Source organism: Xiphophorus hellerii, chromosome 14, assembly GCF_003331165.1.
Source record: "Xiphophorus hellerii strain 12219 chromosome 14, Xiphophorus_hellerii-4.1, whole genome shotgun sequence".
NCBI classification, from domain to species: Eukaryota; Metazoa; Chordata; class Actinopteri; order Cyprinodontiformes; family Poeciliidae; genus Xiphophorus; species Xiphophorus hellerii.
Window position 1 is genome coordinate 9,923,939 of NC_045685.1, and position 14,856 is coordinate 9,938,794.

Consider the following 14,856-nt stretch of genomic DNA (forward strand, 5'->3'; position numbering starts at 1 on the left):
AGACAAACGTTGCTGCAGTAAATCCTCCTACATTAATATTGTTAAGGAAAAATAATTATTTTTAGTGCTTAATACAGTTAATCTTGCGACATGTGTTAAAGGTATATTCAGCACCCCCAATGGAACAGTTTTCTATTGAGCCAGATGAGCAGGCATTCAGACAAGCAGGGGCCAAAATGCAGATCACTCAATGGAGCCTCCCCACTGTGAGGCCGGGCCACAGGCGAAGCCATAAAATTAGCATTTTCCTTGGGAGACAGAGACTTTAGATTTCACAGGTATCTGTGAGGTCTTATCTCAGGATCGTTCTGTACTCAGAATGACCGTGGGAGCCACGGGGGTTCAGGGCCAGCGATCCGCTCTTTTGTCTCGGTAGAAGACAGATGGTCCTTTGATCTTTGCGTAGATCAGGGGGAGTTTCCAAGTTTCTCTGAGTGCTTAAGGGAGTTTCCAGTTGGTCAACAAGAGGAACGCCTAGAATGCATAAATTAAATAGAAAAACACCCACTCAGTATAAAATTTAGTGTCACCACTAAATTTTCAGAAAGTTGCCACTATTTTGCTTTTTTGCAGCGGCTCTCTCCAAAGACGTCTTTGCTTTTTGTTTTGTCTTTTGTTTTGTGTTTGTCTGTCTTCCCCTTGTCTGTCTTTATTTTTATGAGAAAAATGCATATCTCTGTTCCTCTGCAGCTTTGTTGTTGATTGCTTTGTATGAGATTAAACTCTGTGATCTGTGACGTCAACGCGCTTTGTTGTTGCTTTCACTTTAGAGCACGCCGCCACTCGTCGAGGATCCCGGGAAAATTAAAGAGGAAAGAGCCAAACGTTTTGTCCAAAGTTAGCATTAAATTATCCTCTTTTTTAACAATATCAACATAGAAATTCATAGTCTGGCTTAAATATCTGACAACATGAACAGGAGCAAATTTTCTGCTTTCAGGCGTCATTAGATGGAGTTACAGATGATGATCATCACACTGGAGTCATAATGTTTTTAACACCACTGATGAACAAAGGAACATTAAAGATGTTTCATTTCACAATAAAGACAAGTTTACCTGTTTTCTGAATAGTGACCTCTCTGCTGGTTTCAGTATAGAAAACTGGATCTCCTCTTCCTCCTCTGCAGCTGTACTCTCCTCCCTCTGAGATGGAGAGGACTCCATCCGATTCATTGGTTCTGATGGGCTGAGCTGTAGAAGACTTGGACTCCAGTCTGAACCAGTCAAACTTCCAGCCAACACCGATGTTTATAAAGCAGGTCAGTGTTACACTGCCCCCTGCTGGTATGATGTTAGCACTTGCTTTTATTGAGGCTTTGGGTCCATTTGCTGGTTGAAACAAACAGAAACAAGACAACCTTTAGAAAGTGGCTTGTTTGAGGAAACAATCTGTTCAGATCAATCAAACTTTAACTTCTGAGTCACTTATGCTGTTTGATGTTTAACGCTTCCTGGCCAAGTTATTGTTGAAATATAGAATTTGTTCCCAATCAATTTAAATGATTAAAAAAAAATGTTAAGAACTATTCTTTCAAGAACCAGTATTTGGAAGCGTGACTAGAACCGACTGAACGGCTTCCTTCACTTCCTCTGCTTCCGTTGCTAAAACTACAGACAGAGTACATTTCTAAAACAACGCAGAAAATCGACATCATCGTTCAGAACTTCTTCTGCTCGATGATTGGCCCGGTAGAAATTCTACTGGAGAAAATCCAAGTCAATGGGAGAAAGCCCAGACAGAGCACTGAAGAGAGATTAGAACTGAGATTAACTGAAGTCAATGGCCAGGCTAAGATAAAATAGCCTAAAACTGTTACAAATTATTTCTGATTTATCATTTAACATGAGAACTAAAGCAGATGTGAGAAGTTTTGCATCCAAAAATGTTGTCTGGTGTTCTAGGATTGTGTGAATGAGGATGTTTCTGTCAGACTTACAGTTCACTGTCAGTGTAAAGGCAGAGCTCCAGCCTGATCTCTGATAGCCTTTACTAGCCTTACACCTGTAGCTCCCACTGTCAGACTCAGAGACTCTGCTGATCTTGTATTCATTGGATGTTGGAGAGTTTCTGTTGCTTGGACTCCATTCATACGTCCACTGAGTTCCTTCATCATCCTGTATCTCACATCTCAGAGTGACCGTCTCTCCTCTGAATACAACAGGCCAGCTGGGATGCTGGTTCACAGTCGGCCCAGACACTAAAATGAATAATATTCAATCAGAAGACAGAAATTTATATTGAGCAAAAAAGGGAAAATGCTTAATTCTCTTAGATTGTGGATCTATAAGAATTAAGCTGCATGGTTCACTGTTTCCTCTGAACTGATCTACAGAATATTGTTGCTCATTTCTGAACCAGTCAAACTTCCAGTCATCAGATTCGTCCACAGAGCAGCTCAGTGTTATGCTGCCCCCTGCTGGTATGATTGTTCTGTCTGCTGTCAGTTTGACTCTGGGTTCATCTGCTGTTGGATTTAAGCAAAAACCATCAGAACATGACCTGGTTCTGGTTCAGTTTTCTTGTTTAAGTTGTGTAGATTTGTATTCTAACTCATTTGACACTGTCAGTCTGAGGGCTTTGCTCCATTCTGTTGTATTATCGTCTCTTTCAGCTCTGCAGCTGTAATTTCCACTGATAGCTGGAATAATCCTCAATTCATTTGTCATTGGAGAGTTTGTATTGGTTGGTCTCCATTTGTACGTCCACTCAGCTCCTACGCCTCCCTGGATCTCACATGTCAGAGTAACTTGCTCATCTTTGTATATCTTAGTCCATTTGGGATGTTGGATCACAGCAGGTTTAATGGAAACTGTTCATACAAACATTAGTTACTTAAAAGTGTGATAATAAAAATAAAATTGAACAAAACAAACAAGAAAATGTTTTTATTATTACAATGCTAAAATTCAACAAATTTTCAATTTGATGATGGTTAATAACACTATTTGGATGAGGGCATTGCCAGGTTTTGCTGCCTTAGGGGTTTCAGTCTGGATGGTTTTGCTGCCAGAGGTATTTCTACACTTCTTAAAAGTTATTTTGCAGACAGTCAAGTGGACCAAGCTTGAAACAGTGATGAGCAGGCAACGGGGTCATCAGCAGCAAGACTATTTTGAGGCCATTAGGAATAAAGTCATGCTGGTCCTGATGAACCAAGCCCTAACCCTAACACACATTTTCTGGCATTAACCAATAGAAGCCATACATGGATGGATGGATTGATCCATCCATCCATTTTCTTACACCCTTGTCTGTAGTGGGTCGGGAGGTGCTGGTGCCGTTCTCCAGCTAACTTTCAGGCGAGAGGCAGGGTTCACCCTGGACAGGTTGCCAGTCTGTCGCAGGGCAAACAAACATGCATACTCACACTTAGGGAGAATTTAGAGAGACCAATTAACCTGACAGTCATGTTTTTAGACTGTGTGAGGAAGCAGGAGTACCCGGAGAGAACCCATGCTTGCACAGGGAGAACATGCAATCTCCATGCAGAAAGACCACGGGCCGGGAATCGACCAGGACCTTCTTGATGCAAGGCAACAGTGCTACCAATTGCACCATTGTGCAACCCCAAATAGAAGCAACTTAATTCTAGCTAACCTAAAACAAGAGAAGTTTGATCTGATTTAACTTGAGACAATGAGGAAAAAATGTCTATGTGTCTTTTTATTCAGTGTTTGTTAACTTCTGCTCTCAACTGAACAGTGCAGACTTGACACTTCAGCCTTTGCAGATTCTTCAGACTTTATCAACCAGTTTCAACTCTGTATCAGTGTGAGTCAGATAAACCTGAAGAAAGTGGAGAAATTAAGTTTGTGACTGTTTTCTTAAAACATACATGGAAGTATGGCTAAAAATCAGCAAAGATATCATTGAGGACTTTATGAACTACAATGATTAAGATGGTGACAGCAATTAAATCACTGAGCTTAATTTGATGTCCTACCTCTCACCCTGCAGCTAAAGCAGTAAAATATGTGAATAAAGGCTCTCTGATTGAAACTTGTCCAAATTAATACGAAACCCGGAGAGAAATACACAAGAGTAAATAAGTTGCCAAATGCCAGTTTGTAAAATGTTCTGGTCATGACATCATAGATGAACATGTGAATGTATTTATTCTATATGTAGAATAAATATATTCTATCTCCATTATAGAATCTATTTATCTATCATGGAAAAAGATAAATACAATCTTAACTTCTGCTCACCAAATTTAGAACTGGTTCATGTTCTGTGTAAACTTGCACAGGACTGAAAACAAAAGTCAGATTTATGTTTTTCCTGACATATGTATTGTTACCATGATTCATGATAACATAAAGAACATGTTTCTTACCTTCAGGATATCCACAGCAGAGGGACCACAACACTGCAATGAACAAGAATTGATCATTTTCAAGTCTTCTTACGATTTTGAAATGTTTCACAGTTTGTTCTCGACCAACTTCACAATTATAAGAAAGATCGTCTAAAATAGCAACGAGTTGCTTTCCCCACCCTGTACAATAATTGTATCAAAACAGTGAAGTGAAATCCAGTCATTTACTTACAAAAGAAGCCCAGTCTGCAGAGTAAAGTTTCCCCCATGTTCACTTCCAGACCTGCTGCACAGCTAATTGGAGCAGCTGCACTTTGCTCTCGCTAAAGTACTAAAAACAAAAGAAGAAGTTGCATTTAAGGCACTAAAAACTGTCATTCTCTAATGTACCTGTTTCCTTCCCTTTTACTCAGCGTTCATAAAGTATGCAGGAGCAGCTTTGACTCACACAGTCAACACAGTGAAGTGTTAGATTCAAATTTCCTGTCCACTGCAGCAACCGAATATATTTTTGCTCTTCATTTTTAAGGGACGGACCACCTGCACAGACATTATTTTAATACAAATGTCCTTTAACAAACTCTTTGCACCATTTGACTCCCCCACTAAGAGGTTAAGTCTAATGAGGTTTTAAAGGTTTGTTCTGTTGTCATAGTTATTAACTGCAGATGCTTCCAGGTCTTATTCTCTACAACTGAAAACAGTGACTAAAGTCCCGCCCACATGGAAACTTTTTTTCAAAACACCCACAAGTAAACACTGAAAAAAATAAAATAAAATCTCCACCAGACCTGTAAATGGCACAACAGGGGTGTCCAAAGTCGGTCCTCAGGGTCCGGTATCCGGCATGATTTAGTTCTCTCCCTGGGTAAAAAACACCTGGATCAAATAAAGCCTCATCAGCAGGCCTGTGCATGGCTTTGACATGCTAAAGAGTTAGCTAGATCATTTGGACCAGAGAGTTATCTAAACCTGGCAGGACTCCGGCTCTTGAGGACTGGAGCTGACCCACTATGACCAACATGAGGTCAGTGGTGAGAATCACCAGGCAACAGAGAGTCTAACAACAAACCACAAGTGGGAATATTTTGAAGAAGTCCTTGCAGAACCACCAAAAAACTTGTAATCTGTTGCTTTTGTTAAATGAAGCCTTTGGGGTAAAAGGTCACAGAGGGCGAAAAAACTGTTAAAAACATTCCAGTTGTTTTCTGGAGCGTTTTCCACAGCAAGGACAAAACTGAAATTGCTCCTACTGGATCGAGGGCTTCATATTGATCCTGTGATTAGGATCAATATCCAGTTGTAACAATTTCTAATTAACGTCTTTGTTTTTAACACTCTGGCTCAGAAAATTGCAGAAGAATAAACAAATGTCAGGCAGAACGAATATAGTATTCGTTCAAGGCTTGTGGAGCAAAATATTTCTCTTTTGAATTGTGGAAACTTGTTCATGTGCAAACATACATGTTCCTTATTATGCATGTAGAAGCATTTTTCTAAGAACTGTCGTCTTTATCACATCCACATAGCAGCTCTGCTGTGAAGAAGTAAATAACGGGTATAAAAATAAAGTGTGAAACGTTGCCAGAGTCTTTTTGCTCAACTCAACACGGCTTGAAAGAAGTTAAAAATGAAATGAACCAAGCATAAGATATTTCTAAAGCAACGTCTTTATACAGCCTTAGAATAAATTATTGTAATTGCTGCCAGATGAATGTATTGCCAGAAAACAGAACTAAAACTAAACTAAATGATTGAGCACATTTAGCTTCAAGTGTTTCATTTCCTCAATTTTGTAATCACCAAAAGTCACAGTATGGATCTGACCATCGGAGGCAGACATCAATGTTGAGAATACACAGACAAGTTCAAGTCGACAAACAAGGAAGTAATTTGTTTGAATGTGAGGTGTAGTAAAAAGTCAGAATACATCTTTTTAATAAATTGCCCAATTACCCATAGTATCTGGAATTTCACATTTTCTTCCAGCTCTGCGCTTATTAAAAGCCATGTGTGTCTGATGATACGATGCTGACCAAATGTCTCTTCTGAGTTCAGAGGATGAAACTCCACATGGACTCATGACCCAGACACTCAGGACGTTTACTGTGAAGCAAAAGTGATCCAGCGTTTCTTCACTTCAGACTTCGCACTTACTTTGAAGACCAGTGAGAGAGTCGAGTAAAATAAAATGATGATTTATCAAGTTTTTTTGAGAAATAATAGAAATGAATAAGATTAACTGGGCCGAGTTAGAGAGTTCAACTTTCCCTTCACCGCTGGTCCCACAAGGGGCGCTGGTGTCTATCTCTAGAGGAGAGGGGTGACGTTCACCCTAAACACATCTCAAAATTTCTGAGATCCACATAAAAAAGAAAACAACTCATATTAGAACTATCAGAGGAAACCAGATTACCTGGAGAGAATCCATGATTCATGGGAAGAAACTCCATGTATAAAAATCCCAGATTTGAGTCCAGGTCTTCCACGCTGTGGGGCAACTTTACTAAAACTTGTTCAGCCATCCAGCCCCAGTCTGCTGTCGGTGTATAAAAAAAAGAAAAGGTGTTAGCAGCACCATTCTGTGTATCAACAGGAAAAAAAACCAGAGCATGAAGTTAAAAGCCTGAAATAACTGCAGCTGAGCTGTAGAGCTCCTTCAGTGACAAACTGCTGCACCTTTAATGCACAAAGGAGAGTTACTGTAGATCCAAACTCTCAGAAGCTTTTAAACTTTATAACCATCACTGCTTCCAACAAGATCAATGTCTTTGCACAAATGCTGGCATTTCTACAATCCACTCTGTTTTTCGGGATGATGAAACACAGGTGCGCCGACCAGCGGGCACGCCCCTCCAGGGGTGAAGCCTCTGACACCATCTGGTGGACGAAGGATGAAGCAGCAGGCGAACTGAAAACAAAAACAAACACAAACCCCACAAAGAAGACCAGTTTTGAAAAATCCCTGTTCCCAACACTGCACTCTTAATGAATCCTCTAAGCCACACTTGCATCTCACAGTCAGTGTGAAGGCGTCACTCCATCCTGTGAGCTGAAGATCTTTTAGAAATACAGCTGTACTCTCCACTGTCAGACTCAGAGACTCTGTTGATCCCGTATTCACTGGATGTTGGAGAGTTTTTTATTGGCTGGTCTCCATTTATGCATCCACTGAGTTTCTTCTCCTCCCTGGATCTCACATCTCAGAGTGACCGTCTCTCCTCTATAAACAGGCCAGTCGGGGTGCAGGGTCACAGTTGGCTTGGACAGTTTTGTACTGATATTTGCAACAGTAAATCACAATGTTTATCGTTTTGGAGACTTTTTTTTTTTTTTTTTGGCATTTCTGGTAATTATTCTTCAACGTGTTCCTGCCAGCTAAGTCTGATGAACCGCCAAACACAGTAGTAAATGTGTAGAGTACTTCCGGCTCGCTGCATCTCCTTTTACACAAATGAACAGTCAAATAAGAAGAAAAAAAAAACAAACTGAAAAGTTGACTGTGAAAATGTTTTGCTGAAAACAAGCCAAAGTCTCTCCTATACATTTGTAAGAGCAGATTTAAAGTCATGTACCAGATACCAGTGTGTCTTAGTTGATCAAACGCTGCAGACTCCTATTGCATTCTGTTCTGTTTGTTTCTCTTCATGCTGCCATCATGCGCATGCTCAAATAACTTTAAGACAGCAGAGCGTAAGCTTTAATGAGCTGCATTGACTTATTTTTGCAACAGCTTAGTTTAACTTTTCTGATATTTGTGACGAAAATCAGTCACACAACTTCTCACAAGATGGCTTTATGCAAAAAAATAAATTATCAAATTTTTTGTTAATTTCCCACATAAATGTAAACTTTATTCAGAATAAGCACACAAATAATCAACACTTCAGAACACTATCAACCAGGTTTAAGTGTGTGTTGATCATAGAATTTCTTTACCACTCTTCTAGAAACACATTTATGAGGTTAAACACTCTGTTGCATTTTCTGCTCCAGTTTTGGAGTACCTCTTGGTGTAGTTCTTTGCCAAGTTATAATTTAGTTATTATTATTATTTTTACTATTTTTGCAGTGTTCTGTTTTGTCACATTCGGGTTATCTAAGACTACAACCCTTTTTTGCACACCAGCTTTATCTTTACTGACGTTACCTAGATATTTGGAGAGCTGTGGTTTGCATATGCGATGTTGATAAGTAATATAGAATAGAATAGAATAGAATAGAATAGAAGTACTTTATTCATCCCAGCAGGGAAATTACTTCGCAGTTACAGCATAAAGACAAGACAAGACAAGAGACAAGACACAACAACAACGTCCGGGTGTTGAGTCTGGAGTTTGGCTGTGGCAGAGCTGATGACGTCACAGGCCACCGCTGCATCAGCTGATGGGGGAATGTAAACAGCAATCAAAATGGCGGACGTGAACTCCCTCGGTAAATAACACGGCCGCATTCCCACAGCCAGAAGTTCACTCACATAAAGTGCAATCCCGCCGCCCCTCTTGTTCCGACTCTTGGAAGGGAAATCCAGGGACCTCCAAGCTGCAGTCCAGAATAAGCGAGTGCAGCCAGGTTTCCGTGAAGCAGAAGGTACTGCACTCCCAGTACTCCTTCTGGGTTCTAACCAGCGCCGTGAGTTCGTCTGTCCTATTTCCCAAAGACCTCAAGTTCCCCACAATAATCGCCGGTGCCGCTGGCCTGCGCCGTCTCCTCTTCTCCCTCCGTTAACTCCAGACCCGCAGCCCCGTCGTCTCCTCCATAACTCCTCCGGGACCACAGGCCCGTCTCCGGGCAGCAGCAGAGGCCCACACAGCGCAATCAGCCGTTCACGCGAGCAAACAATGCCGCTACTCCGCTCCGCGAGGTTCTCCGCAACCAAGAGTAGAAAAAGTAGCAGAAGAACGCGGAGAACAGCGACAGAACCACATCCAGCCATTGTGGAAAGCCCAACTGATGATCTATGGGTTCGTCAAGCACGGATCATTAATCGGTTACAGCAAATATACACAGATTAACACACACGACGGGAGCAGCCAGAAGCGCTGGCGCCATCTTGTTCTCATATATTTGCAACATTTTCATATTACTTTGTGTGAGAATTTACGTAGCTTGGTAATAATTTATTACTGACTGAAAATACTGTGGAAGTTTTTTACAAAATTGTATTTAACCAGACGCTAGAGGAACATTGAACCTTGACGTCATTTGTAGACGCTGTGGCTCCCGTGGACCATTACGCTCCTGAGGAGCCTCCCTAACTTGGGGCCGGAGATGATCTTCACACACAGACACTGTTCAGAAGAACTTCCTGTACTTCCTGCTTCAGCTCAGGAAGCAGGGAAAGAAACTGCAACAGAGACAGTTTCTTTCCCGGGTCACTATAATGAGCATACAGACTAATACCATGAGCATATTTACTAATTTAACCTCATCTGTCTCTGACCAGAAAATCATTCTGACAGACATTCCTGCCAACCTCAGACCAGGCCAAGTATGACGCATCTTCCCCCCTTGATTTTGTCCTGACTGTCAGAACTTTATTTTCTCACCACTGTAGTTAACCACTGATGCTAAAATAAAAACCTGCTGTTAAAGATCTGCCTGAAAAGATGTTCAGTCTTTCTCAATGCTGACGTTTAATTTGTAAAAAAAAAAAAAAAAAAAATACAAATTAAGTTTGTTACATTGTTCAACCTGTTTTCCTCTTGAATCTTTTGCCAATGCCATTGATCTTAGATAAGCAACAGCATATTGTAATTCATTTGGAGTTCACTTCCTGGCTGATCTTTCTTTGAGTTGCTCTCGGCTTCTTAGACTCACACTTGTCCTCTTGGTGGTGCTATGTGTTCAGATTTTTTGGGCATCTCCAGCACACTGTACACGGTCTCTGTTTGTGTGGAGCTCAGGTCCATATTTACATTGACGCACCCTGAAGTCGAAGTCCTTTGCGTGTTCTCATCTTGTAACGCATCTTGTTTCTTGTCCCTTTTGACACAAGACGCAGCCTTTCTGGGGACGCTGTAGACGGTGTCTACCTCCTGACTCTCACTGATGACCTCATGTCTCGGGTCGCTGGTCTCTCTGGGCTGATTGGCTTCCACGTTCTCATATGAAGGGTCCGCTTCACTGGAAGACGTTGAGGCTCTGGGCTCAGAAGGCTGCTGGGTCTCTAGTGGTCCGCTTTGTATTAACTGGGCAACAGACGCTGTCTCCTGGAGGAAGTAGTAGAAGCAAAGAATATGTTCTTTAGAAAATAGGAGAGAGTTTAATAAATAGGATTAATGTCTCTAATGTTTCACCAATAATACATAATTAGCTAGAATTATTTTTCTTTTGGATTACCTGATTATGTTTGGATTTCCAATATTTTCTGGCAATAACAAAACTGAGGAATATTACAACAACAACAACAACAGCAATGACAATGACGGTAATATAAAGTGTATTAGGACGATTGTGTAATTCCTCTTTAAGTTCAAGATTCGTCTTTACGAAACCTGTAAGAAAGAAAAGAAGCAGCGTTAGCTAGAAATGACTTCATTTAAGGCAAAAAATAAGCAGACAACATGTTTCTTATAATAATTAAAAGGAGATTAAATTAAACATTACATTTACTTCTACTAAGCACTACAATGATGAAGCAGGTTTATTCTGCTTCCAGAACAGTTCAGGCAACTTACACGTAGTTGGAATGTTTTGAGAGACGTTATTTGTGCTGACGTGGTTGTTTCCACTGCAGACAACAACTGTGTTTTCAATCAAGATGCTGATGTTGACGTTGCTAAAGGACCTCTGAGACGTCCTGCAACCGTTTTTATGACAGACGGACCCCAGCCAATCATCCTGGATGGAGCAGTTCACTGTGAAATCACATGATTCTGCTGAAAGATTGGAACGACGTTCTGGTGTCACAGCCATCACTGGTCTGGGAATCATTCCTGAAACACAAGCAGATTAAAAATGTCACCCTCTGCTGGCTACTTTCTCTGATGCAATTTACACACTGACATTAATTTCTCAGTTCTAGAAGCACAAGGAGAAAAAAAAAAGTATGCGATTTAGAAGGCGAAGAAATAAAAAAATAAAAAAATACAACTTGCACACTTAAAGCAAAATGCAGCTTAAACATACCTTGTAAAATAATTTGGTGATTTTCTGATTGTTGAATAAGGTTGGACAAGTAAGTGACCTTAAAGATGCCCGTGTCGTTTTCAGTCAGTCTATTTATACACAAAGAATGGTTTTCAGAGGTGAAAACCATTCTCTCTGCATAGTCTTTATGGGTAAACTCCTTATCAGCGACAAATTTTCCATTAAATGTCCAAATACCGCCTCTGTATGGAGGAGGTTTTTGGACACGGAGACACACAGAGCTGTTCTTCGGTTGATAATGCTTCATCCATAGCTCTGTTGCTGTAACTGGATTGAGAAGAAAAAAAAAGGTCAAAAACAAATAAATATATTTCAATGTTCTCAAAGATGCAGTTCGGCGTGAATAGATATGTTGAAAAATTATCATCCAGCATGAGTGGACACAAAACTGATTTTGGTTTCTTTATTTCCATTTGGTTTTTGCGGTATAGAAAGGATTATTTTTAATTCTGCTCAAAATAAACCTTTCCTGTTAACATACAAAATATGTGGTATCCTGCAAAAGTATTCATATTCCTTTCATATTCTGATTGAGATTTTAGGAGGATAGGCAACACTGTCTCTGTTAATGAGTATTGTTTTCTGTGCTCTGTGTTCTCTTGGTCATCTTGAGCACATAAGTACTTGTGATTGACCCTTTTCTTTAATGTTGATTGGTCTGTTGCCAAGCAACTGATAAAAGGACACAGATCTGACACTATTGAATAAGACATTGATAAAAAAAAATCCCAACTTTTTGCATTATTTGACTTTTAACGTATTTATGTTTGTCCGTAAACAGGACATAGTTTGCATGTGTTACATTATGAGTGAAATGTTAGCTTTACATTTCCAAATTCCTCTGCGTTTTCCTATTTTAAAACAATGTTTCAACCTTTTTTTGGAGTACTGTGAGATGTTTAAGAGGATTCTAAGAAATTTTGTGAATATGCTAAACACAAGTCAAACGAAATGATATTCAGCTAATTTCAAAATGCAGTAAAAGCCGTTTTAAAAGCAACGCACAGCTAAATGATGCTAAGAACAAACGAGCCAGTTCTGTCTGAAACCTGCAAGTTTCAGTGACGTCAGAATGATGCTCGGCAGAAACTGGACTCGTCTCCGGTTTTCTGACCACCACTTTTTCTGCCCCTCAACTTGGATGCAAGACATTTATTACATCTCATCTTGAACGAAGAATTAATGCTACAACATGTAGCATTGGCTGCTTTTCTGCAATGATAGAGGTCAGTCGGAGTTGATAGGAAGCTGGACGAAACTAAATACGAATTTATAATGGAAGGAAGCCTGTTTAAGAAGTCTGTTATTTTTATGCAGTATAATTCTCTGTCGCATGCAGTCAGTCCTCCACTGGGCGGCTTTTCAGTAAAGGCCTCAAAGGCGCGACAACAATAACATGGTGTCCTTCTTTACCTCACGTAAACCATATTAAGAATTTCTGAACTCTTTTTTTTAAACAATAGCTTTACGTAAAAAGAAAACAGTCCACTTCTCTGAATAATGTATGGGCAACTGTGGTTGCTACAGGTGATCAACAGACCAAGAAACTGACAGGAAACTCCACGAATAAAAGGCTAGTAGCTGCTATGGAACTAATGTCAAAAATATTTATTCTCAAAATTTGAGTTGCTTATTTTACCTGAGAAAAATGATAAACTAAAATTAGTAAATTTGTTGTTTTTTGCTTTCAGTAGTACATTGCCAAATAATCATGCTCACATATATAAATTCTCTCAAAGGTGCCAAAACCATTCCATTGTTTAATCCACTCAGAAATGATTAACTACTTCATTCTGGTAAATCAAATGAAATCTGGATGAATTACATTGAAGTATTGGAGTTATGAAGAGACCAAATGTTCAACAGTTTAAGGAATTTAAATATTTGCAAGGCACCGTAAACGTCCTAGAGAAATATGTTTTTAAAAAGTCCTTCTTCTGATGTTGAACATGCAAGGATTAAAAAAAATAAATAAAAAATAGGAATTTCAACTCACCAGTAAAGCTCCACGTACTCAGCAGAAATATTAGTTTTAAGACAACCATATTTGTTTTTCAGATTCAGTACGGAGATGAAGAAAATGAAGTGGAAACCATCCGAGAAACAGCGCTGTAGCTGAAGAGCAGATGTTCAGCGTACAGGAAATCCTCATCTCCTGTTTCCTCAGATAAGGGAACTTTGAGTCGACTACTGAATAAAGCCGACTTTGCGGGGTGGTGCTGCTCGAAAACTAGTAGGATTTCTTTCAATATAAAAATACCTGGGCGTACCATGGTGGCGTAGTGGATAGCGCGACCCGTATTTGGAGGCCTTGAGTCCTCGACGCGGCCGTCGGGGGTTCGACTCCTGGACCCAACGACATTTGCCGCATGTCTTCCCCCCTCTCCTTCCCCGTTTCCTGTCAGCCCACTGTCATATAAGGGACACTAGAGCCCACAAAAAGACCCCCTGGAGGGGTAAAAATAAATACCTATAGATCTGCCCATGCCCCTTGCTTTGAAGTTGATTTGTGATGGTTTTTCTCCAACCACATACTGGATAGATCAGATATTAATCTGAAGGCTCAATCATTGCTTCGTTGTTACACTGGAGATGAGAATTACAAGCACCACTTCAGTCAAAGTTTTGAAATCAGGGAACATTTCTCCAGGCTAAATGACCTGACGTTGACAAGACTCACTGAACGAAGGATTTACTGGTCCCGTGAGGCCTCCGATCAGCATGAGACTCTCTCTGAATCGTCCTGTCTATAACACTTCCAATGCACATTCTGCTCCTGCATAGAGAGATGCATTTAGCTCGTATTACTTACATGTTTGTAAAATCCCTTTCAGGCGGCATATCGACATTGATGCAGTGACTGCAACTCCCAATTCTGTTTAGGACTTTATAATCGATAGAAGTAGAGAGCACTTGTGCATGAAAGGAGAATCAGAAATGGGCAAAAGTCTGTCCTTAAATGGCTTCTTGTCATTGTGTGCAAGTTGTTAAATCTTTCAAAGTGTGAGTAGCTAGAAATTTCAGCCGAAATGCTTGGACTGTCCCATCGATTTAAATATTGCTCTGTACACCAAGCGCCATCAAACTAATCGTTTAGCCTTTACCAGCTAAAACGGTAAATGCAACAAAAAGTTGTAATAGAACATTTTATTTTAACCATTTCATTTAATAGTTTTTTTTTTGTGTATATGAATGTTTTTCTTTAATGCGTGTCACTGTGCAAGTGTGAGAGAATATGCAACTCTCCGATAAAGACCTAGAAGTTTCTGCTGGAATCCTAGCCAGCTCTCATTTCCTGTCATACACGTTTCTCACAAAGAATGTATTAGAATATATATTCAATATGTATGTAGAATATATTAAAATTAAGACTGACATTAAGG

At 40.0% G+C, this 14,856-nt stretch overlaps 1 protein-coding gene across 2 annotated transcripts; it reads right to left on the bottom strand.

The window, feature by feature from the left end:
• Positions 1 to 9,285: 9,285 nt before the first annotated feature.
• Positions 9,286 to 13,781, bottom strand: LOC116732501 (uncharacterized). Of its 2 annotated transcripts, XM_032582724.1 has the most exons (6): positions 13,470 to 13,781; positions 11,651 to 11,740; positions 11,453 to 11,541; positions 11,002 to 11,259; positions 10,664 to 10,818; positions 9,286 to 10,533 (listed from the first exon to the last, which is right to left on the bottom strand). In XM_032582724.1, exons 2-6 carry the CDS (start codon positions 11,722 to 11,724, stop codon positions 10,138 to 10,140), a joined length of 972 nt encoding a protein of 323 aa, XP_032438615.1. In that variant the 5' UTR covers positions 11,725 to 11,740; positions 13,470 to 13,781; the 3' UTR covers positions 9,286 to 10,137. The 2 variants fall into 2 exon arrangements, with proteins under 2 accessions (XP_032438615.1, XP_032438614.1); XM_032582723.1 differs by having other exon boundaries at positions 11,453 to 11,740.
• Positions 13,782 to 14,856: the final 1,075 nt, after the last annotated feature.